The sequence below is a fragment of the Phalacrocorax aristotelis genome, chromosome 25, assembly GCF_949628215.1.
Source record: "Phalacrocorax aristotelis chromosome 25, bGulAri2.1, whole genome shotgun sequence".
NCBI lineage: Eukaryota > Metazoa > Chordata > Aves > Suliformes > Phalacrocoracidae > Phalacrocorax > Phalacrocorax aristotelis.
In genome coordinates this window covers 3,655,353-3,674,943 of record NC_134300.1, presented here as the reverse complement: position 1 = coordinate 3,674,943, position 19,591 = coordinate 3,655,353, and the positions used below count along the sequence as shown (strand labels likewise).

At 65.4% G+C, this 19,591-nt stretch overlaps 4 protein-coding genes across 9 annotated transcripts in view; all 4 read left to right on the top strand.

Annotated features, from left to right (window-relative positions):
* Nucleotides 1-2,301, top strand: part of LOC142048265 (cell adhesion molecule 3-like) — a 34,727-nt gene extending 32,426 nt beyond the window's left edge. For both annotated transcript variants that reach the window (XM_075074982.1, XM_075074981.1), the window contains one exon: nucleotides 219-2,301. In XM_075074982.1, coding sequence (XP_074931083.1) covers nucleotides 219-838 — 620 coding nt within the window. In that variant the 3' untranslated portion in view covers nucleotides 839-2,301. The remainder of the gene's footprint in view (nucleotides 1-218) is intronic.
* Nucleotides 1,427-2,598, top strand: LOC142048268 (serum amyloid P-component-like). Its single transcript, XM_075074984.1, has 2 exons — nucleotides 1,427-1,827; nucleotides 2,430-2,598. Exons 1-2 carry the CDS (start codon nucleotides 1,427-1,429, stop codon nucleotides 2,581-2,583), a joined length of 555 nt encoding a protein of 184 aa, XP_074931085.1. The 3' UTR covers nucleotides 2,584-2,598.
* Nucleotides 2,599-3,325: 727 nt separating this feature from the next.
* Nucleotides 3,326-5,056, top strand: DUSP23 (dual specificity phosphatase 23). Of its 4 annotated transcripts, none has more exons than XM_075075070.1 (4): nucleotides 3,326-3,538; nucleotides 4,287-4,334; nucleotides 4,546-4,727; nucleotides 4,896-5,056. In XM_075075070.1, the coding sequence occupies exons 1-4, from the start codon at nucleotides 3,341-3,343 to the stop codon at nucleotides 4,921-4,923; spliced, it is 456 nt and encodes a 151-aa protein (XP_074931171.1). In that variant the 5' UTR covers nucleotides 3,326-3,340; the 3' UTR covers nucleotides 4,924-5,056. The 4 variants fall into 4 exon arrangements, with proteins under 4 accessions (XP_074931171.1, XP_074931170.1, XP_074931169.1 ...); XM_075075069.1 differs by having other exon boundaries at nucleotides 4,170-4,334; XM_075075068.1 differs by having other exon boundaries at nucleotides 3,370-3,538; nucleotides 4,062-4,334.
* A 2,139-nt stretch (nucleotides 5,057-7,195) lies between these two features.
* On the top strand, nucleotides 7,196-19,591 carry IGSF9 (immunoglobulin superfamily member 9). Of its 2 annotated transcripts, none has more exons than XM_075075158.1 (20): nucleotides 7,196-7,527; nucleotides 7,794-7,988; nucleotides 12,135-12,287; nucleotides 12,425-12,576; nucleotides 12,808-12,925; nucleotides 13,111-13,252; nucleotides 13,451-13,596; nucleotides 13,791-13,933; nucleotides 14,010-14,150; nucleotides 14,312-14,428; nucleotides 14,794-14,944; nucleotides 15,083-15,206; nucleotides 15,286-15,461; nucleotides 15,571-15,821; nucleotides 16,021-16,105; nucleotides 16,525-16,695; nucleotides 16,921-16,966; nucleotides 17,320-18,696; nucleotides 19,004-19,149; nucleotides 19,331-19,591. In XM_075075158.1, exons 1-20 carry the CDS (start codon nucleotides 7,470-7,472, stop codon nucleotides 19,522-19,524), a joined length of 4,086 nt encoding a protein of 1,361 aa, XP_074931259.1. In that variant the 5' UTR covers nucleotides 7,196-7,469; the 3' UTR covers nucleotides 19,525-19,591. The 2 variants fall into 2 exon arrangements, with proteins under 2 accessions (XP_074931259.1, XP_074931260.1); XM_075075159.1 differs by having other exon boundaries at nucleotides 7,197-7,527; nucleotides 7,797-7,988.

The following is a 19,591-nucleotide window of genomic DNA, read 5'->3' as shown; positions in this document are numbered from 1 at the left end:
CAGGTCCAGGGGGGATGTGGCAGCAGTTCTCAGAACCCTCTGCTTCATGCCAGAACCGAGGCAGCAGGGCAGAAAGGTGCTGGAGCAAGGCTGGGGTCAGCAGAGGGGACATCAGGGACCTGGAGTCACCTGGGGGGGACAGAGGAAGGCTCAGAGGCAGTCAGAGGGTGCTGCAGGACACCCCAACCTCCCGCCACATCCCCTCTCTCATCTCCCAGGCCTGTACCGAAAGGTGTTCATCTTCCGGAAGGACCCCAGTGATGCCTATGTGGTGCTGAGGGCCAAGCTCGAGCAGCCACTGCAGAACTTCACCGTCTGCCTGCGGTCCTACACCGACCTGACCCGGCCCCACAGCCTCTTCTCCTATGCCACCAAGGCACAGGACAACGAGATCCTCCTCTTCAAGCCCAAGTCCAGCGAGTACCGGTTCTATGTGGGGGGCAAGTTTGTCACCTTCCGCATCCCCGAGGGCCACAGGGACTGGGAGCACGTCTGTGCTAGCTGGGAGTCCGCCACTGGCATTGCCGAGTTTTGGTTCAACGGGAAGCCCTGGCCCCGCAAGGGGCTGCAGAGGGGCTACACAGTGGGGGCGGAGGCGGCCATCCTGCTGGGGCAGGAGCAGGACGCCTTTGGGGGCGGCTTCGACGTCTACAACTCCTTCTCAGGCGAGCTGGCCGACATCTACCTATGGGACGCGGGGCTGTCCCCGGACAAGATGCGCGCTGCCTACCAGTCCCTGCGCCTGCCACCTGCCATCCTGGCCTGGAAGAGCCTGAGCTACGAGGTGAAAGGCGATGTGGTGGTGAAACCCCGGCTCCGGGAGGCACTGGGGCCATGAGACCCGCCTGGGGCCAGGGCTGGGGCAGCCTCAGCCCCCCCATCCCCCTCCCTGTCCCCATCACCCGGTCGCCTCTACAACCTGCCAAGAAGAAGGTACCTTCTGCGTGCCCCAGCCAGGGAGCTTCTGTCAGGATGGGGCTCGGACAGAACCGGGGAGGGCTGGGGTCACCACTCAGCCTGGCAGGGTCCCCCCAAGCACCAGCACCCACCTCCGACCTGTCACCAATGCCTGGGGCACCCTTTCTGTTCCCCACACCCCCCACAGCCGCCTCACAGCCAGCTCCCACATGGGCAGGACGCAGATCCACTGGCTCCAGTGCTGCCCAACCACACACGAAACAGCAGAAGTGATTAAGGATGAGCAGGCAGGGGCCCAGTACAAGCCCTCAGGGACATGGGACCCATCCCTGACGCCTGTCCCCACACACACCCACTGGGTCTGCAGGCAAACTGGCCCCAGGTCCCTCACAAGACTGCCAAACAGCCCTGTGGGTCACTGTCTCCAGGCACTTGGGGATGAAGTTCACGGGCAAACATCACCATTGCTCACTCTGGCACAAACACTGAGCAGCCCCAGATCCGCAGCATGGTGGCTTTGCAGCTCGCTCTCACCATGGAGGTGCCAGTGGCCGGGCTCGGCAGTGCCATGGGGCAGGTGTGGCTCTGCCTCCTCTCCCTCCTCACCGACCTGACTTGGCCCCACAGCCTCTTCTCTTACACCCCCAAGGTGCAGGACAATGAGACCCTCCTCTTCAAGCCCAAGCCAGGCAAGTTCATCACCTTCCGCATGCACCAGAGCATCGCGGTGAGCGATCACATCTGTGCCAGCTGGGAGTCCACCACCAGCATCATCTGCTTTTGGTTCAACGGGAAGCCCTGGCCCCGCAAGGGGCTGCAGAGGGGCTACACAGTGGGGGCGGAGGCGACCATCCTGCTGGGGCAGGAGCAGGACGCCTTTGGGGGCAGCTGTGACACCCGGCAGTCCTTTGTGGGGTGTCCTGGTTTTGGCTGGCACAGAATTCATTTTCTTCGTAGCAGCTAGCATGGGGCTGTGTTTTGGGTTTGTGCTGACAACAGTGTTGATAATGCAGAGATGTTTTAGCTGTTGCTAAGTACTGCTTACACTAGTCAAGGACTTTTCCAGCTCCCCATGCTGTGTCAGGGGCACAAGAAGCTGGGAGGGGACACAGCCGGGACAGTGACCCCAACTGACCCCAGGGTTGTCCCACACCACACGGCGTCGTGCTCAGTGTATAAAGCTGGGGAAAGGAGGAAGGGGGAGGGGGACGTTCAGAGTGATGGCGTTTGTCTTCCCAAGTCACCATTACACGAGATGGAGCCCTGCTGTCCTGGGGATGGCTAAGCACCTGCCTGCCCGTGGGAAGGAGTCAATGAACTCCTTGTTTTGCTTTGCTTGCTTGTGCGTCTTTTGCTTTACCTATTAAACAGTCTTTATCTCAACTCATGAGCTTCCTCACTTTTCCTCTTCTCATTCTCTCCCCGTTCTCTCCCCCATCCCACTGGGGGCGGTGGGGGGTGTGACCGAGTGGCTGTATGGGGCTTCGTTGCTGGCTGGGGTTAAACCATGGCATGGGGGAAATCTCATCCTTGTACATGTGGGACACAGGGATCTCCACCTCCGGGGTGAGGGCAGCCCCACAAAACAGCCCCACCAAAGACCCCATCTTTGGCTGGAGAAACTTCCCCTACAAGATCATGGGTGAGGGGTACCTGAAGCCCTGATGCCTGGTGTACAGCACAGGGCTGGTACACTCCTGCGTTCTCACTTGGGGTGGCTGGCAAGCGCTGGGCAAGCCATAATTGCCATGGGGGCTGTGTCTCCCCCATTTTCCCTGCTGCGTAATCCCCCCCAATGCCACTTGGCCTCACATAAATGAAGTAGGTTTGAAAAGCAGCAATGGTCTTTGCGGGTCGAACTGAAGCCCACCAAAACTCAGCGTGGCTCAGGTAATTAATTCAGGCTCAGAAAAACTGTTAGGGCGAGGCTCAGCAGGAGAGGAAGGGGGACAAACCAGGGGAAGGGGCTGTCGCCAGCCCAGGGGCCCTGCTCCCATCCCGGGGACACCGGGGCCAGTGAGAAATAGGGGGACAGAGAGAGGGCACTCCCTTGCCCCGCACTGGGCAGCCGCCACCCCCCAGCCGCAGAGCAGAGCCGGGGCCGGGCGGGTGCAGACCCGTGTCCCGGTTCCCCCGGGGATGCAGTCCTGGGCCCCGGGGGTTCAGTTCCGGTTCCCCCAGGGGGTGCAGTCCCGGCTCCCCCGGGGGGTGCAGTCCCGGTTCCCCCTGGGGGTGCAGTCCCGGTTCCCCCGGGGGGTGCAGTCCCGGCTCCCCCGTGGGCGTGCAGTCCCGGAGTCCCCGGAGGGTGCAGTCCCGGTTCCCCCGGGGGGTGCAGTCCCGAGCCCCAGGGGATGCTGTCCCGGCTCCCCCGGGGGGTGCAGTCGCGGAGCCCCCAGGGGGTGCAGCCCCGGCTCCCCCGGGGATGCAGTCCCGGAGCCCCCGGGGGGTTCAGCCCCAGCTCCCCCGGGGGGGTGCAGTCCCGGCTCTCCCGGGGGCGCAGCCCCGTGTTCCGGCGGCCGGCGCGTCCCCGCCGCTGACGGACGCTCCTTCCCAGCCCGCGCCGCCGCTCTCTGCAGCCTCTCCCCGGGCCACGCTCCGGCGCCGCCGCCCGCCCTCCCCGGTAAGGCGGGTCGGGAGGGGCCTGGGCCCGCTGCGGCGGCCTGCGGGGATCGGCCGGGCCGGGGCCGAGCGCGGGGGGGCCGGGCCCGGGGCCGGGGCCGGGCCCTCCGGCCTACGGGCGGCTCCGGCCGGTGCGGGGCTGCCGGGGGTGACGGGCCTGGTCTGGAGGACGGGCCTGGTCGGGGGGACGGGCCCGGGGATCTCGGGAACGGGCTGCCGGGGAGCGGGGAGGGGGGCCTGTCCTGGGGGTCCTGGGGCCTGGCCACGTCCTCCGCGGGGGTGGTCCTGGGGGCCCGGTCAGGGAGTTCCGGGGGGGGGGGGGGGGGGCTGAACTGGGGGTGCCAAGGGCCTGGCCCGGCGTTCCTGGGGGTGTCTGCTCGTGGTCTCCTGTGGGGGGCTGAAGTGTGGGTGGGGTCCCAGGGGTGCTGGCAGCAGCCTCCCAGGGGTCTGTCCCGGCCACGGTCCCCAGAGCAGCCGTCTCCAGGGAACACGGCAGCACAGGCCCACGGTGCTGGTCCCTGCAGGCGATGGGGGCATCGGAGCCCCCCAACTTCTCGTGGGTGGTGGAGGGGCAGCTGGCGGGCCTGGCCATGCCGCGGGAGCCGGGGCACTACCGGTTCCTGCTGCGCCAGGGCGTGCGGCACCTGGTGTCGCTGTCAGAGCGGGCACCCCCGCACCACGGCTGCTGCCCCGCGGTCCAGCTCCACCGGCTCCGTGTGCCCGACTTCAGCCCCCCAACACCCGAGCAGATCCAGAGCTTCCTGCAGCTGGTGGAGGAGGCCAATGCCCGCAGGGAGGTATGACGGGGCGCACATCACACTGGGAAGGCAGCGCAGAGGGGGGCGACACTGCAGGGGGATGACACCCAGGGAGAGGTTACACTGAGGGGGCAACACCAAGGGTAGCAACACCAAGGGGTGATGCTGGGGAGCACGGGGGGAGGCCACAGCAGGGACACCCGCATCCCTCCGTGCCCGTGCCAGCTGCCGGTGTGCCGCTGCTGGCCAGGCTGTGGCGGTGCACTGCCTGCTGGGACACGGCCGGACGGGCACCATGCTGGCCTGCTACCTGGCGAAGGCGCAGAAGATGAGTGGCGGCGATGCCATCCGGGAGATCCGGCGGCTGCGGCCTGGCTCCATCGAGACGCGGGAGCAGGAGCAAGCCGTGATTCAGTTCTGCCAGCGCATTTGGTAGGTGCAGCCCCACAGCAGGGAGTCCTGTCTCTATGTCACTCCCCCCCCGGAGGGGCTCCCCATGCCATGCCGGGGCCACAGCAGGTGGTGTGCCGGCTGCAGCGAGCAGTAGGGGAGCTGCAGGTCCCAAAGCCCAGCTCACCCGTGGGATCTGCCGCACCACAGCTCTGGAGAGGACAGTGAGGAGGCGTGAGCGTGACCATCTCCCCAGGGCAGCGTGTGCCGGACGGGTTCAATGGAGACGGTCACTCCAAAAAGGAGGAGGGCCTTTCCCAGCCCCAAGGTGCTGCCATCTGTCCTTTTCTGCATTAAAGGACTCTGCTGTGGCTTCTCTCCAGGGCTGTGTGTGGGGAACTGGTGGGCAGCACACATGCTCACAGCTCTGCTGGGCTCCCTGCCGTCCCACTGTGCCACCCGGCTTGGTCACCAGCCACACCCCGCGGTGCAGGGGGTCCTGGCTCTCGGGTCTCTGCCTGGCCTCGGCCCTTGGGGAGCACAAGTGGCTCTGCTTCAGGCACTGGCAGGCAGGCCGTGGAGCTGGTTGCCCGCCAAAGCGGTGACGCCACGTGAAAGGTGGCAGCCACGTCAGCACATGGGGGCTGGCCCGGGACGTTGATGCTTAAAGTGAAGCTTAGATGGAATTTAGGCATCTCTGTCCAAAAGTCCAATCCTGAAAATCTCTTCTCAGCTGCTCCTAACCTTGGTGGCATTTAAATCCTAAGTGCAAGAAGCATCACCGTCCCTGTTCCCGGGTATGTGGCACATGCCTGGGAGTGCCTGGTGCTCACTGGGCATGAGCGCTGTGTCTGCGCCCTGGGTTGGCAGAGCCATTGGCTCTGCCAGGCAGCTCCGTGGCCCTCAAACCTTGCTCCAACACCCCAAAATGTTGTCATCTTCTCTCAGGAACGAAGCACCAGAATGGTGGCACCAGGCACCACTGACAGATGACTGTACCCTGCTCACAGCCATGGCTGGGGGCAACTGACTGTCTTGGGGCAGCTGTAGTACCCAGCTGTACCCTGGTCCTGGACCCGTCTCCTCCTGCAGGGTTTGGGATGGGACCAGTGCGGGACAGCAGGAGGAGGGGACTGCAAGGGGGTCTTCACTGCAGGGTGTGGGGCACCCCAAATATCAGGGGGTAGAAAGCAGCCCCTAGCTCTGCCCAGCGCCCCATGGCCCTTCCCCAGTGGGGATTCAGGAAGCACCCATGTCCCATGAGCGATGCTGTGGCTCTGGTGGGCTGTGACACCACACCAGGATGTGGGCCTGCCAGGGGTGCTTGCCTCTGCCTCCACCCCTTGCCTGGGGCACAGGTGGCTGGGGGGGCCCCAGCCCTGCACTGGGGGACAGGGATGGCGGGGTTGGAGATGATGGGGATGGGCACAACAGGGATGGGGCAGCGCCGTCCAGCTGCAGCACCTAAGCCTGCAGGAGCCGCAGGACTCACATGGGCCCATGAGATGCAGAAAAGCAGCTTAACCACAGAATTATTTGCTTTAACTCCTCTTACTTTAGCTCTGTCCTTAATAGTCCCCCAGGCTCAGGGGGCCGGGCCGGGCCGGGCCAGGCTGGGCCAACGGGGGGGACCACAGACCCCCCTGCCCCAGGGAAGGGGGGGCCAGGACGGTCAGGTCTGCCCCAGCATCACCGAGCCACTGCTCAGCGCTGCTCCCACGAGTTGGCGGTGCCACAGAGCAGGGCCCAGCACAACACATGTAGTTCAGCATTGCCATGCTCAGCCCTTGATGCTGGGTTCCATCATGGTGACTGGATGCGGGAGGTGTCCCCTCCCTGGTCAGCCCCTGTCCCAGGATACCTTCTGGAGCCCCCAGCCTGGTGGGCAGCCCAGCTCTGGCTCAGCCTGGCGGGATGGGGACACTACACTGGTGGCCATTGCCATGCCAGGGCTGCATTTAGGATGGGATTAGGGGTGATGGCTGGGGTGGGGAAGGGCAGGTGAGGAGCCCTGGCATGACCTTGGCACGGCATGGCGTGGCATGGCATGGCACGGCGTGGCTTGGCATGGAATGATACGGTGCGATATGGCAGGGCAGGGCTTGGCATGGCTCGGCACAGCTCGCAGAGCAGGGCTCAGCCTGCAGTAGCCCCGGGTGGCTGCCATGCGTTGCCGATGCTCCCGGCCAGGCAGCATGCAGGCACACCTGGTCACACATACCCTGTCCCGCACACGTCCCGTGCCCGTGTCCCGGGGGGTGGGGGGGTGGTGGGGGGCTATGGCACACCCCCGCACCTCGCAGCGCTGTGCCCCCGCCCGCGGCTCCCTCTCCGCCAGCCGGAACTACAACTCCCAGCAGCCCTCGCGGCTCCCTCTGCCCCGCTCTGCCATTGGTCGCCTCGGGGGCGCCCGGCGTTGGGCTCGCGATTGGCTGTTGCCTTGGCAACGGGCGGGGCGGGGCTTCGGGGGCAGGGCCCGGGGTGTGGCCTGGGGTGTGGCCTGGGGGCGGTGACTGTGGCGGCCCCTCCCGGAGCCGCGGGTTTGTTTGCGGCCGCCCGGCGCCGGGGGCCGGACCGAACCTCCGCGGGACGGGTATGAGGAGCGGCGGGACGTGGAGCCGCCAGCGCCCCCCGCCCGGGGCCGGTGCGCCGTGGGCAGCCCGGTGGAGCCCGGCAGTCCGCGGGCCCTGAGGCGACGGCTCCCGGTGACCAACTGCTGGCTCCCGGCGACCCGCCGCCGCTCGGTCCCGTCCCGCCGGGGCCGCCTGAGGGGGTGCCTGGGCTATGCGGTGGTGGCTGCGCGCCGCCGTCCTCAGCCTGCTCGCCGGCGCTGGTGCTGAGGGTAAGGGTCCACCGTCCCAGCCGGGGCGGCGGGGGAGCCCGGGGCAGGGACGGGAGCGGCCGGTGCTGCCGGCGGGGCCGGTCGGGCCGGTGCCGGGTCCCCGGAAGGCGGGTGGCGGCGGGGACAGTGCACGTGGTGCCGCTCCCGCCGCAGTGGGGCCAGTGCCGCCGGTTGGGAAGGGGGTCCGCGGCTAGGGGAGGCGAGGAGCCGGGTGCCGTCCCGTCCGGTGCCGCCGGCGGGCTTCAGCTCCCCTGCCTTGGTCCCAGCAGGCAGCGGCCAGAGCGAGTCCCGAGCTGTGGTGGGGCGAGTCGGGGAGAGCACGGTGCTGGGCTGCGACCTCCTGGACACCCACGACGCCCGTCCCCCTCTCTACGTGATCGAGTGGGTCCGCTTTGGCTTTGTCCTCCCCATCTTCATCAAGTTCGGGTTCTACTCGCCACGGGTGGACCCAGAGTACATCGGTAAGTCCCACAGCGGTGGGTGGCTTTGGGGTCCTGGGAGGCCCTCCTGGCCCCAGCCCCTGGGCTGGGACTGGCCCAGGGCAGCACGTGAGGCTGGCCAGGCTGGTTCGGTGTCCTGCGTCCCAGCTCTCCTTGGCTGGGCCCCAGCCGAGGGCTGCTGCTGTCAGACTGCATTAATCACGCTCCCGGGGTGGTGGGTGAAGCGCAGGGCTCTCCCTCTGCCCGGGTGGCAGAAGGGGATGTTGTGGGACTGGGGGAGGGCCCTGTGGCAGGGCAGAGCCCCCTCATTGTGCAGCAGCTCCAGGGATGTCTGGAGTAGCAGGCAGAAGGGATGTGGACACCCAGCTTGCAGGGGAGACGCAGTCCCCTGGCCCAACTCAGCAGCGGGCAGGATCCCCACCAGGACAGAGGGTGGGAGAAGCTCCCCAGGTGGGAGGCTCCACGCCAGCCTTTGCTCCCATCACCACAGCCTTTGGCTGTTGGGACCTCCCCCAGCGCTACCCAGTTGGGAATGGGGACAGCTGAGTGCCCACCTGCCTGTGCCCAGGCTGCAGCACGGTGGTAATGCCCGCCGCGCTGCCCTGGCTCTCCCGTCCTGCCTGCCGTGCCAGGCTGGGGCTGGTGACACCAGGATGCCCCATGCCAGAGGCCACAGGCGCCCAGGCACTGCCATGCTGACGCCTCGGCCTGTGCAGGTTGCTTGAAGGTTGAGGCTGGGGAGCGGATTTTGGCAAAGCCAGTAATTGCTGGTGCTGGGTTGGCTGGGATTTGGAGCAAAGCTGCACTGGGGAAGGGCTGTAGCGTGGGAGAGGGATATTCTCGTCTCTACGGGATATTTAAAGCGAAGTGGTGCCAGACCTTGAGGGATCCCTGTGAGAGGATCCCTGCAAGCATGGAGGTGAAGACAACGGAGCGTCCCTCAAGGATGGGGATGGCTGGGGAGCGGGGGAAGGGCTGGCAGCTGGCCGGTGTTTTGGGCTGAGCCCAGCCCGACAGCCTGTGGCAGCAACACAACGAAATCTTCCCACGGGACAGGATGGGGAGAGCTGGAGCGCCAGATTGTGCCTAGGTCAGGAGCCTTCCCCCGCTGCAAAACCAGCCCTTGCCTAAAAAAAAATGCATGGCAGGCTGAGGTTTGAGCCAACCCCTCTCCTGCCTGGCCCCAGGCAGAGCAATGCTGCTGCTTCTCAGGCTGTGCTGAACGCCGATTTCAGGGCACACCCAGACCTCTCCCCGCTGCCAGCCTGTGTGCAGGAACGCCTTTGCTCCACAGCCAGCCCCGAGCTGGCTCAGTGGGACCTACGGTGACAACAAACCCTCTGGCGATGACAAGGCACCTGCTTTTGCAGGAGGCCCAGGCTGGGCTCCTGTTACCTGAGCCCAGCATCGCAGGCCCCTCTGATGCAGAAGCTCGGGTTACCCAGCAAGGGCCTGGCAGCATCCTGCCTGCTCCTGCCTGCGCTGCCCTCAGCCCTCCCCTTTGTCCCTGCTGCCAGCGCAGCCCTGGGGGGCTGTGGGAGCAGGGTGGGCTGCTCCCGGATCAGTGCTGGAGGGGATGTGCTGGGGGAAGGGGTCTGGTGGCAGTAATGAGGGCAAGGTGGGTGGGCAGGGGGGCTGGTGGCTGTCACCATGGCAGCAGGGCGGCTTGTTTTCAATCCTCTGGGGAGCTGGGAAAGGATGGGGGGAAGGGCAGGGGCTGTGGGTGCAAAATAAGGGCGAGGGCAGCCCCTGCTTCTAGCCATTCCCAGGCAGAGCAGATGAGGTGTCACCCAGAGAGGCTGGGGAGCCCCTGCTGCTGTCACCCACATCCCTCCTTGGACAATTTGGGGCACCCTGGGGATGGGGTGGGCTGCAGCTACCTCTGTGAGAGCCCTTGGGTTGCTGGGGTAAATGGGGTCAGCTCTCCCCCAGGTGCCACTGTTCCCCACAGTGTCATAGGCCACTGTACCCTGCCATCAGCTGGCCTGGAGCAGGGCCGGTGGTCCTTGGCCTGGCTGCCTGCTCAGCTACCCCATCCACAACAGCAAGCACAGGCGGCTGGGGCTGCAGCCCCCTTTGTGTCCCTCTGAATGGTGGTTGCCAGGCACTGGGGGATGCTGGTCTGGAGGGCAGCGGAGGTTTTGTTATCGGCTGGGTGGTGGAAGAGGAGGAGGGGGCTGGGGCCAGCACGGGGGATTAGGGGGAGGCTGGGGGGTGTCCCCAGGGCCTTCTGATTCCTTCCAAAGGGACCTTTGTTCAGGAGCCTGCTGCTCCCACCCAGCTCTGGGGGCTGTGAGCTGGCAGCTGCAGGCAGGGATAGGGTTACCTGCAGCTTCCCTGCTCCCTGGGGCTCTGTGAGGGACCCGGCTCTGGGGCGAGGGGGGGGGTGGGCCCCTTGTCCCACGGGTGTTTTGCTCACGGGACGCTCCCATCCCTCTCACTGTTCCAGCCACCCACCTTGTCTTCAAGGTTTGCTTGGGGAGTTGCTTTGTGCTCTGAGTGAGGGTTGCTGCCAGAGGCACCCAGATACATCTGTCTGTCCCCAGCATCTGCTGCTGCAGGAGACACCACGGGTCTGTGCTGGAGCTGGCTATGGGGGGAGGCAGGAGGGGTGGGAGCTGTGGTGGGTGGCTGCAGTGGCCGGAAGGAGCTCCGGGCGCTGTTGGGAAGGGTTTGCACGTGTTTGTGTGCTGGGTTCGCACAGCGCTGCGTGGCCCCAGCACTCGGTGTGTGATCCTGTCCCTCAACCACCTGGACTTTGCGCTCAAACCAGCCTGCTCCGGTCCCACCGCTGTGGCTCCTGCTCCTCCTCCTTGACAGGCTTGTCTGGTGGGTGCAGCCTCCTGCTGCCAGTAGCACCCAGATGGTGCTGGGACCGGGCTCCGGTGGCTCGGGCAGTGTGTGGTGAGCACCCGTGACACTGAGCTCCTGTACAGAGCTGACTGGGGGGTGGGGACGGTTCTGCCAAACTTGCTTTGTTGGAAACTCTTCAGGAAGATGTTGCTCCTGGGGAGCGCCGAGATGTTGACAGGAGCATCATGGGCCACTCCAGTGCCAAGAGCTGCATGCAGTGCTGCCACTGCTGCGTCTGTGGCCCTGCCACAGCATGCTGGGAGCAAGACCACCACAGGCAATGGCACGCCTGGGGCTAAATCCTCATCCCTAGCCTGGAGCAGCTCTCCAGGCCATGGATGCCTGCAGCGGGGTCAGGGGCACATAGCCCCAGGGTGCTGGGGCAGTGGGTGCTGCTGGCTGTGCACCCCGGCTGCAGCTGAGCCAATTGCCTGCTGCACGCCTGAGCCGATTATGGCTCTGATAATAGCCCCGGGGATTAAAAGGCTGTGCTCGCTGTTGCTTTGTGCCCTTATCCTCCTTCTCATCAGAGAGGGCATGGGGCCACTGCCTGCTTGGGGTTGGGGCCCAGGAGAGCCCCCTGCTGCCATGCCCCTCAAGGGGGCTGCAGCGCTTGTCCCTGCGAGGTGGGCGAGGGGTTTGCCCTGACACGCACATACCCACCCCCAGTGCAGTGGGGAGGGGGCATGGTGCGGGTTTGCCTGGGGCTTAGCAGGACTCCTAAGGGTGAGACGGCGGGGGGGCTCCCCAGGGAAAGGGCATCTGAGGCTGCAGGGGAGCGGTCCCGGAAAGGCAAGGGGGAAGGGTGTGGGGAAGGATTTTGCAAGCAGGCTGGCAGCTGAGGAGGGTACAGTGGGATCAGCTCTCTTGCCCAGCTGCTGGGAGCAATGCTCAGGGCACAGGGACCCACCTTGCTAGGGGCTGGAGCTTCCCTGATGAGGTCCCACTGCGCGGGGTTGGGTGGGAGAGCCCACCATCACGGCCTCCCCTGTTTCTCTGACAGTAGCAGGAGGTGCAGTGCTAAATGTTGGTGTGACCAACCTCCGCTGCAGCACGGCCGCCTGGCTTTTGTCCTGTGGCGGTTCCCAGCCCCCCGGGCGCCAGCTGAGGCAGGAGGATGAGCTGGCTTGGCCGTGTGGGCAGACCCTGCTGCTGCCAAGTGGGCCAGTCGGCCCTGTTCCCCAGGGAGGCTGATGAGCCTGCTGCGGGGGCGAGTACTGCGTGGGCGGACGCCCCGGGGAGGTGGGTGGCCCGGGGACACGGCTGCCCCTGAGCCAGCAGCGCTGGCCGTGACGGCTGCTTCTGGGTGTGCAGGTCGCGTGCGGATTGAGGAGGGCGCCTCGCTGCGCATCGACCTCCTGCGTGCCGAGGACCAAGGCTGGTACGAGTGCCGTGTGCTCTTCCTCGACCGGCATAGCACCGACGCCGACTTCCAGAACGGCACCTGGATCCACCTCACTGTCAATGGTACTGGTTGATCCTACCCTCGGTCACTGCTCTGCCCAGCACCAGCCAAGATCTCTGAGGACTGGGACTGGATCCACTGGTCTTCCAAGACCAGCTGAGCTGCATCTCGGGGTGAGGGTCTGGACTTGTCTTTACAGCACCTCCCACCTTCCTGGAGACCCCCCCTGCCTTTGTGGAGGTGCGGGACCGGGATACGCTGAGCCTTACCTGCACGGCTGTTGGCAACCCCCAGCCTGTTGTCATCTGGAAGAGGAGTGACCTGGCTGTCCAGAGCGGGAACACGGTGCAGGTGAGGACAGCAAACCACTGGTTACCCCCCTGTGATGTGTCCCCCAACTTGGTCAGGGTTTCGTGTGGCAGCGAGGTGTGCAGAGCAATGCGACTCTGCTTGGCTGCAGAGCGAGTACCTGTCCCCACTGTGGTGGCACCCATCTCCTGCCACCGGCCCTGCCCACGGTGCCATGTTCCTGAGGGTGTTCTGTCCCTTGGTGGCCGTGCCACGCGCCTGGTGCTGTTGCAGGTGAGGAACGGGACGCTGAGCATCGCTGTCGTGGAGCGCGCCAGCGCAGGCACCTATACCTGCCATGCTTCCAGCAAGGAGGGCGTCATCACCCACACCACCCGCGTGCTTGTGCAGGGTAAGGGTGGGTGCTGTCCTGGCCTTGGATACATGGGCCAGCCCACAGGGTGCTGCTGCAGGGCATGGAGGGAGCCTTGACGTGGGTGTTGGTTTTGGGGCAGGCACAGGTATGACAGGCTTTGGGAGCAGCTGGGGCCGTCCCCTGACCTCAGCCCTCACCATCCCCTCTGCTCCACACTGCAGGGCCACCCGTCATCGTGGTGCCACCCCAGAATGTCACCGTTAACGTCTCCCAAGATGCCTTTCTGGTGTGCCAGGCAGAGGCATACCCAGGAAACCTCACCTACACCTGGTTCCAGGGCAGCAGCAACGTCTTCCACGTCAGGTACAGCAGGGATGGGGATGGCACTGAGGCAGCGGGGGGCTCCTGCCAGTGGTGCTGGGGCCAGCAGGCTGCTGTAGCCCTGCAGAGCCTGGATCTGAGCACAATGGGGTGGCTGGGTGCATGGCGGCGGGGTTCACTCATCCTGGGACACTGGGGACAGTCCCAGCCGTGCCACTCACCACTGCCCTCTGCTTGCAGCCGCCTCCAGGCTCGGGTCCGTGTCCTCGTGGATGGGAGTCTCTTGCTCCAGCGAACAACCCCCGACGATGCTGGCAAATACACTTGCATCCCCAGCAACGGGCTGTGGAAGCCGCCTTCTGCCTCAGCCTTCATCACAGTGCTGTGTAGGAGCCCTGCAGCCCCTTGCAGTCCTCGGCCACGCTGTCACCAGCTTTGCTTGCGAAAAGGCCCTGCTGAGCCATCCACTGAGGGGGTCTCCGCAGGCTGTGGTGGGAAAGGGGTGCCCCTTCAGTTGCCACAGGGACCCCAGCCCCCTGCCACCCTCACGCAGGCCTCAGCACCCTGTTTGTCCTTGCAGATCCAGCACAGGTGACCACCATGCTCCCAGAAACCCACCTGCCCAAGGGGATGCAGGGTGTAATCCACTGCCCCACCAGGGCCAATCCCCCTCTGCTCTCCGTCCGCTGGACAAGGGATGGGCGCCCACTGGAGCTGGACAAGGTACCATCACTTGTGCCTTCCCTTGACATCTCACCCTCCCGAGCCCCTCGTCCTGACCCCGAGCCTCCTCTCCTAGCTCCCCGGCTGGTCCATGAGACCAAACGGCTCCATCGTTATTGCAACGGGGAACGACGATGCGCTGGGAGTGTACACATGTACCCCGTACAACAGCTATGGCACCGCTGGCAAGTCCCGGCCCACGCGTGTGCTGCTGAAGGTGAGACGGGGCAGGTGGGCACGCTGCCCGAGCCAAGCTGCTCCCACCCCGCTCTGCTGAGAAGCCTGGGTATGCTGCGTGCCCGTCGGCCTGCCCTGCAGCGGGTCTGCACCCCATCCCACCTGCCGCCGAGCCCCACTCTATGCTTACCTGTCTTCCAGGACCCCCCTGCCTTCACAGTGCGCCCCAAGGAAGAATACTTCCAGGAGGTGGGCCGGGAGCTGGTGGTCCCCTGTGAGGCCCATGGGGATCCCCCCCCAACTGTCACCTGGCTGAAGGTAGGAGCTGCTGCTCTGGGGAACCAGCTGAGCCCTCCTAGGAGGCGGACACTGTTTTGGGCCTCTGGGCCATGCCTTTACGGCACGCCCTGTGTCCATGTCCCCGCAGATGCTGCAAGATCCCATCTCTCCTGGTTCCTGTGGGAGAAGGGGCTCAGGGCACTTCATTTTTGTTGCCCTGTAAGAAACCAGGGCAAAATCCTGCCCCTCGGTTCCTCAGCAGCCCCAGGGTGGTGGATCACATCACGTCCCGTTTTCCCCAAGGGGCTGTGTTGCAGGGTCGCTGCAGAGCAGCCGTCCGAGCCCTGCAGTGGGGTGGGCTGGGTGGCTGCCCACCATCAGCATGTCCGTGCCTCGCCGTGCAGGTAGGCAGCACAGGGAATAGCGGCGCCCAGGTGGATGTGAATGGCAGCCTCATCTTCCGCCCACTCGTCAAGGAGCAGCACGGGGTCTGGGAGTGCACGGCCACCAACCAGGTGGCCAGTGTCAGCACCTCCACCTCTGTCCACGTGCTGGGTGAGTCACTGGTCCCTGGAGGCATCACCCATGGGTGCTTGGCTGCTCTGGGGCGGACAATACCAGGTGGAAAGGCCCTGCAAGACTGTTGTCGGAGCTGCCCAGTCTGATAGGTCTTCTCTCTGCTTCCCCTGCCAGGTACCAGTCCTCACGCTGTCACCAATGTCTCTGTGCTCCCGCTCCTGCTGGCAGCCAACATCTCCTGGGAGCCAGGGTTTGATGGAGGTTATTTCCAGAGGTTCAGCGTCTGGTACACACCACTGTGAGTCCCTGCTGTGGGCAGGGTCTGGTGCCCCACCTGGGGCCTCAGCTCTGGGCTCACGAGTCCCACATCTCCTCAGGGTGAAGCATCCACCCCGGGCCCATCGGGACTGGGTGTCACTCTCAGTGCCGGTGGGGTCTCAGCACCTCTTGGTGGAGAATCTGCAGCCAGATGTGAGCTACCAGTTCAGCGTCCTGGCCCAGAACAAGCTGGGCAGTGGACCCTTCAGCCAGATCGTCACCTCCGTGCCCAGGGGTAAGAGGGGGCCTGTGTGCTCCCCAAAACAGCCGTCGCCCCCCCAGAGCCCTCAAGCACTTGCTGCCCCCCGCATCAGCTCCAACACCAGCATCCCCTTTCTCCTCAGGCTTCCCAGTGACCACAGTGCCTCCAGAGCTGCCGCCCATGACCATGCGCGTCTTCCTGTCCCCACCACAGGCTCTGACCGCCAACGAGACTGTGCGTGGGGTCCTGCTGCAGTGGGACCCCCCAGCTCAGTTCTCGGTGGCGCTGAGCGGCTACGCGCTGGAGCTGCGGCAGGACAAGGGTGGCTGGGAGGTGCTGGACCGCTCCATCCCCAGCACGAAGACCCAGGTCCTCGTGCCAGGGCTTATCAAGGTGGGAATTTCGCTGGGTGCTCCCTGGCTGTGGGGCAGCTCTGGGGGTAGGCAGCAAGGAAGGGCATCAGATGTCCTGTGTTGCTGCTACCTGGAGCTGGGGCATCTGGTGATGCCATAAAGCCACTCAGCTCTACAGCCGTGTGGGCTGAGGCTTGGCTGGACATCATGCCAACGCTAATGGCCCTCTGCTCCCCCAGGACGCCTTCTATGAGTTCCGACTGGTGGCCTTTGCTGGCAGCTACATCAGCGACCCCAGCAATACGGTGAATGTCTCCACAGCAGGTAAGACTTGGCCTGCCACCCACTTGCTCTTCTTGCCCTGGGGACAGAAGCCAGAGGTGTAAAGTGCCCAGCATGGTCTAGGATCTTCCCAAACAGCCACTCCTTCATGCTGCTCCCACCTCCAAGTGTCCCTGCTGCTAGACCAGGGGATGAAGTGCCCAGAGCAAGGCTCCCTGCAGATCCAGTGTGACTTCAGTCTCACGGGCCAAGTAGCAGGAGAGCTCTGCACAGAGCATCCCTGCTCATGGCATGGCAGAGGGAACAGGTCTGCCTGCAGGCAGGCCAGTCCCGAGGGGCAAGAGAAACGAGGCTTTACTGCTTATCCGTGTGGTGCTGGTGACGTGAGGGAGGCTGTGCCCGCTCTGCTGGCGTGCTCCATAGATAACCGAGCCTCTGACAGCGTCTCCTGTTTGGCCTAGGCATGGAGGTGTATCCGTCTCGCACCCAGCTGCCGGAGCTCCTTCCACAGCCAGTGCTGGCCGGGGTCATCGGGGGGATCTGCTTCCTCAGCTTGGCTGTCATCTTCAGCACCATGGCCGCCTGCATTATGAACCGCCGGCGTGCTGCCCGTATCCAGAAGCGAAGGCAAGGTAGGAGGCGGCTGGCTGGGTGCAGGTACCTGGATCCCAGGGCTCCTGGAGAGCTCAGAGCACCTTGTGCAGGGCGGTAGGACCTGGTGTCCGGGGAGGGGACAGGCCAGCCCAGGGCTGGGGGCTTACCAGGGGTGGTAGCAGAGCTGCGTGGTGCCACTGTCTCCTCATCATCACTTTGAGTTGCTTGCCGTGTGATCCCCTTGTATTCTCATGACCTTCCAGATCCACCACTCGTCTTCTCCCCCAGCAAGAAGCTTCCACCTCCACAGTAAGTCATGCTTTGCCATGCTCCCCATCATGCTCCCTCCCTGTCTCATTGTGCTCCACATCGTTCACTCACTGAACAGGGACAGGGTGGGTGACAGCCCCCCCTGCCGCCACTGGCTGAGGGCAGGCCACAGAGGGAGTGTTAGGAGTGGGGTAGGGTTCCCCCAGGGTGCTCCCTCTGGGGAGCTGTGGCTGAAGAAAGGATCAGAAAGCACAGGAGCAGGTCTGTTGAACCTGCAGAGTCATGGTAGCTGCTGCCAGATGCCCAGCAAGAGCTCACCCCCAGCACAGGCGCAGCTGGACAAGCCTAGGGCTGGGATAGGGGTGCTGCAGTGCCTTGCTTCTTCCTTACAGCAATTCTCGTGGCTCTGGTAGCCCAGACAGCACTGTGAAGCTGAAGCTGCAGCCGTCTCCCTACCGGAGCCTGCGCCGGACACTGCTGTGGGGTGAGAAGGCTGGCACCAGCCTGGGTCTCAGCATCGCCGGGGCCAGCTCCCAGTATGCCATGTACGAGAGCCACGTTGGGGAGCATGTACCCCTGGAGCGGATCTGCCGTGGCCCTGACGGGCGCTTCGTGGTGGAGACCGACACACGGCTGCAGGAGAGTGACTTCGGGGCACTGCCCTATGCTGAGCCAGAGCCGTACCCCCAGCGGGACCCCCCAGGGCCGCAGCCTGAGCCCTACCTCCAGCTGCCTGCAGAGGAGGAGGAGGAGCCCATCTGGCGCAAGGGGGTCTTGCTGCGCCCCCGGCCCACAGGGCGGGCCCACCAGGGAGCCCGGGCTGCCAGCTACCGCCAGGGCCGCTACTTTGGCTACGGCAGCAGTAGCCCCGTGGATGAGGCCGCGGCTTTGTGCATCATCAACCTCAGCCCTGTGACCTCCACCGCAACTCTGCCTTACAGCACCGTGGAGGAACTGCGGAACAGCCCCGGCAGCGCCAGGCCCTGCCAGAGCACTGCCAGCACCCTGTGGGACTCGCTGACCCTCGAGGGCTCCCCTCAGCCACCCCTCGGCCCCCCAGCATCCCCCAGTCCCAGCCGGCAGCTGGCTGGACCCCCAGCCCAGAGCGGGATCCTCCAGTACCTGAGCCTGCCCTTCTTCAAGGAGATGTGCGTCGATGGCGACTGGCCACCCCTGGAGGAGCCGCCTGAGCCCAGCCATGCCACTGGCCAGCCAGAGCCCACCGACAGCCCCCCGCCTGTCCAGCCAGGGGCTGGGGGCTCCCTGCAGCACACAGGGCGGACGCTCTGCCCGGACTGCATTGACACACGTGCCAACATCACCTCCCCTCCAGTCACCGCTTTCCTCAAGCCCCCCAGGCTGCCGGTGGGTCCTGCCAAGGCCTCGCTGCCTGGTAGCGCTGCCTGGCCTGGCTCCCCCAGCCCTGGGGCTGGCCCGCGGCCCCCCACCCAGCCAGCTCACCGCCTCCCCACCGGCAGTTGCAGGACTGAAGCTGTGCCCTCAGCTGGCACCACAGAGCCCGGCTGGGCACCGGGCAGGCCCCCAGATCCTGCCCCCCTGGAGAAGCTGCCGCGGGGCAGTTTGACCAGCCAGAGCAGTGGCCGGGGCAGCGCCTCCTTCCTGCGGCCCCCCTCGCTGGCACCATCCCTGGGGGGCAACTGCCTGGGCTCCCCCCTTGGGGATGGGGGCAGTTGGCACAGTGGAGGCTCAGCGGCAGCGGAGGAAGGCAGGGTGAGGACAGATCCAGCCCTCAGCGGTGCTGGAAAGAGGTAAGCTGCAGGCAGGGTGCCAGGGATGAGCCAGCTCATGCCGAGGCAGCTCTTAGCTTGTCCCATGGGGCTTGGCTGGGGTGTTGTGGCGTGGAGCCGTCTCACTGCCTCCCAGCCCCTGTGGCATACCGGCCACTGCTCCCTGGGGACACCCCCATGGCCTCCCCACCATCCCTGCCCTTGTGGACAACCCCAGCTCTCCCCACAGCATCCCTGCCAATCCTTTTGCCTGCTGCCTGCTTCCCCCTGCATCCCCACATCCCTTGGGGTGGCTGTGTGGGGACTGTCCTGATGCTTGTCCCCACAGGAGGAACACCTCAGTGGATGAGAACTACGAGTGGGACGCAGAGTTTGCCCTGGAGTCAGACCTCCTCGAGGCGCTGCAGCTCTACCGCAGCGGGGACCTTCCCCGGCCCATCTCCACCATCGCCCTGCGTGACCTGGAGCGGCAAAGTGAGTACAGCACCCCCAGACCCCCCCCACCGTCACGGCCCCCTGAGCCTGTCCCCAATCCTTCCCAGGGCGAGGCAATTGGTAAAAAGGGGGTGGCAGGGCCCTTTGGCGCCCACAGCCCTGGGGGTGGCCGTAGGGGCGGGTGACGCAGCTGGGCTGGATGCTGCCTGTCTCCCCGCAGAGCCCGGCGACGCCTCCTCCCCGGTGAGCTCGGTGTCGGTGGAGGCGTTGGCGGCGGCGGGTAGCCCGTCGGAACGCAGCACGGCCCTGCGCCAGGAGCTGGCAACGTCCCGACGCCACAGGGAGGTGGCTCGGCAGCAGCTGGGCCCCCGCGGGTGCTGCACTGAGCCCTTCGAGCTGGCCACGCTGCTCTAGGGACCACCTGGACCCCCTGGGCCGGGGGGAGAAGGATGGTGGGGTGGAATAAAAAGGCGTGAGAGCA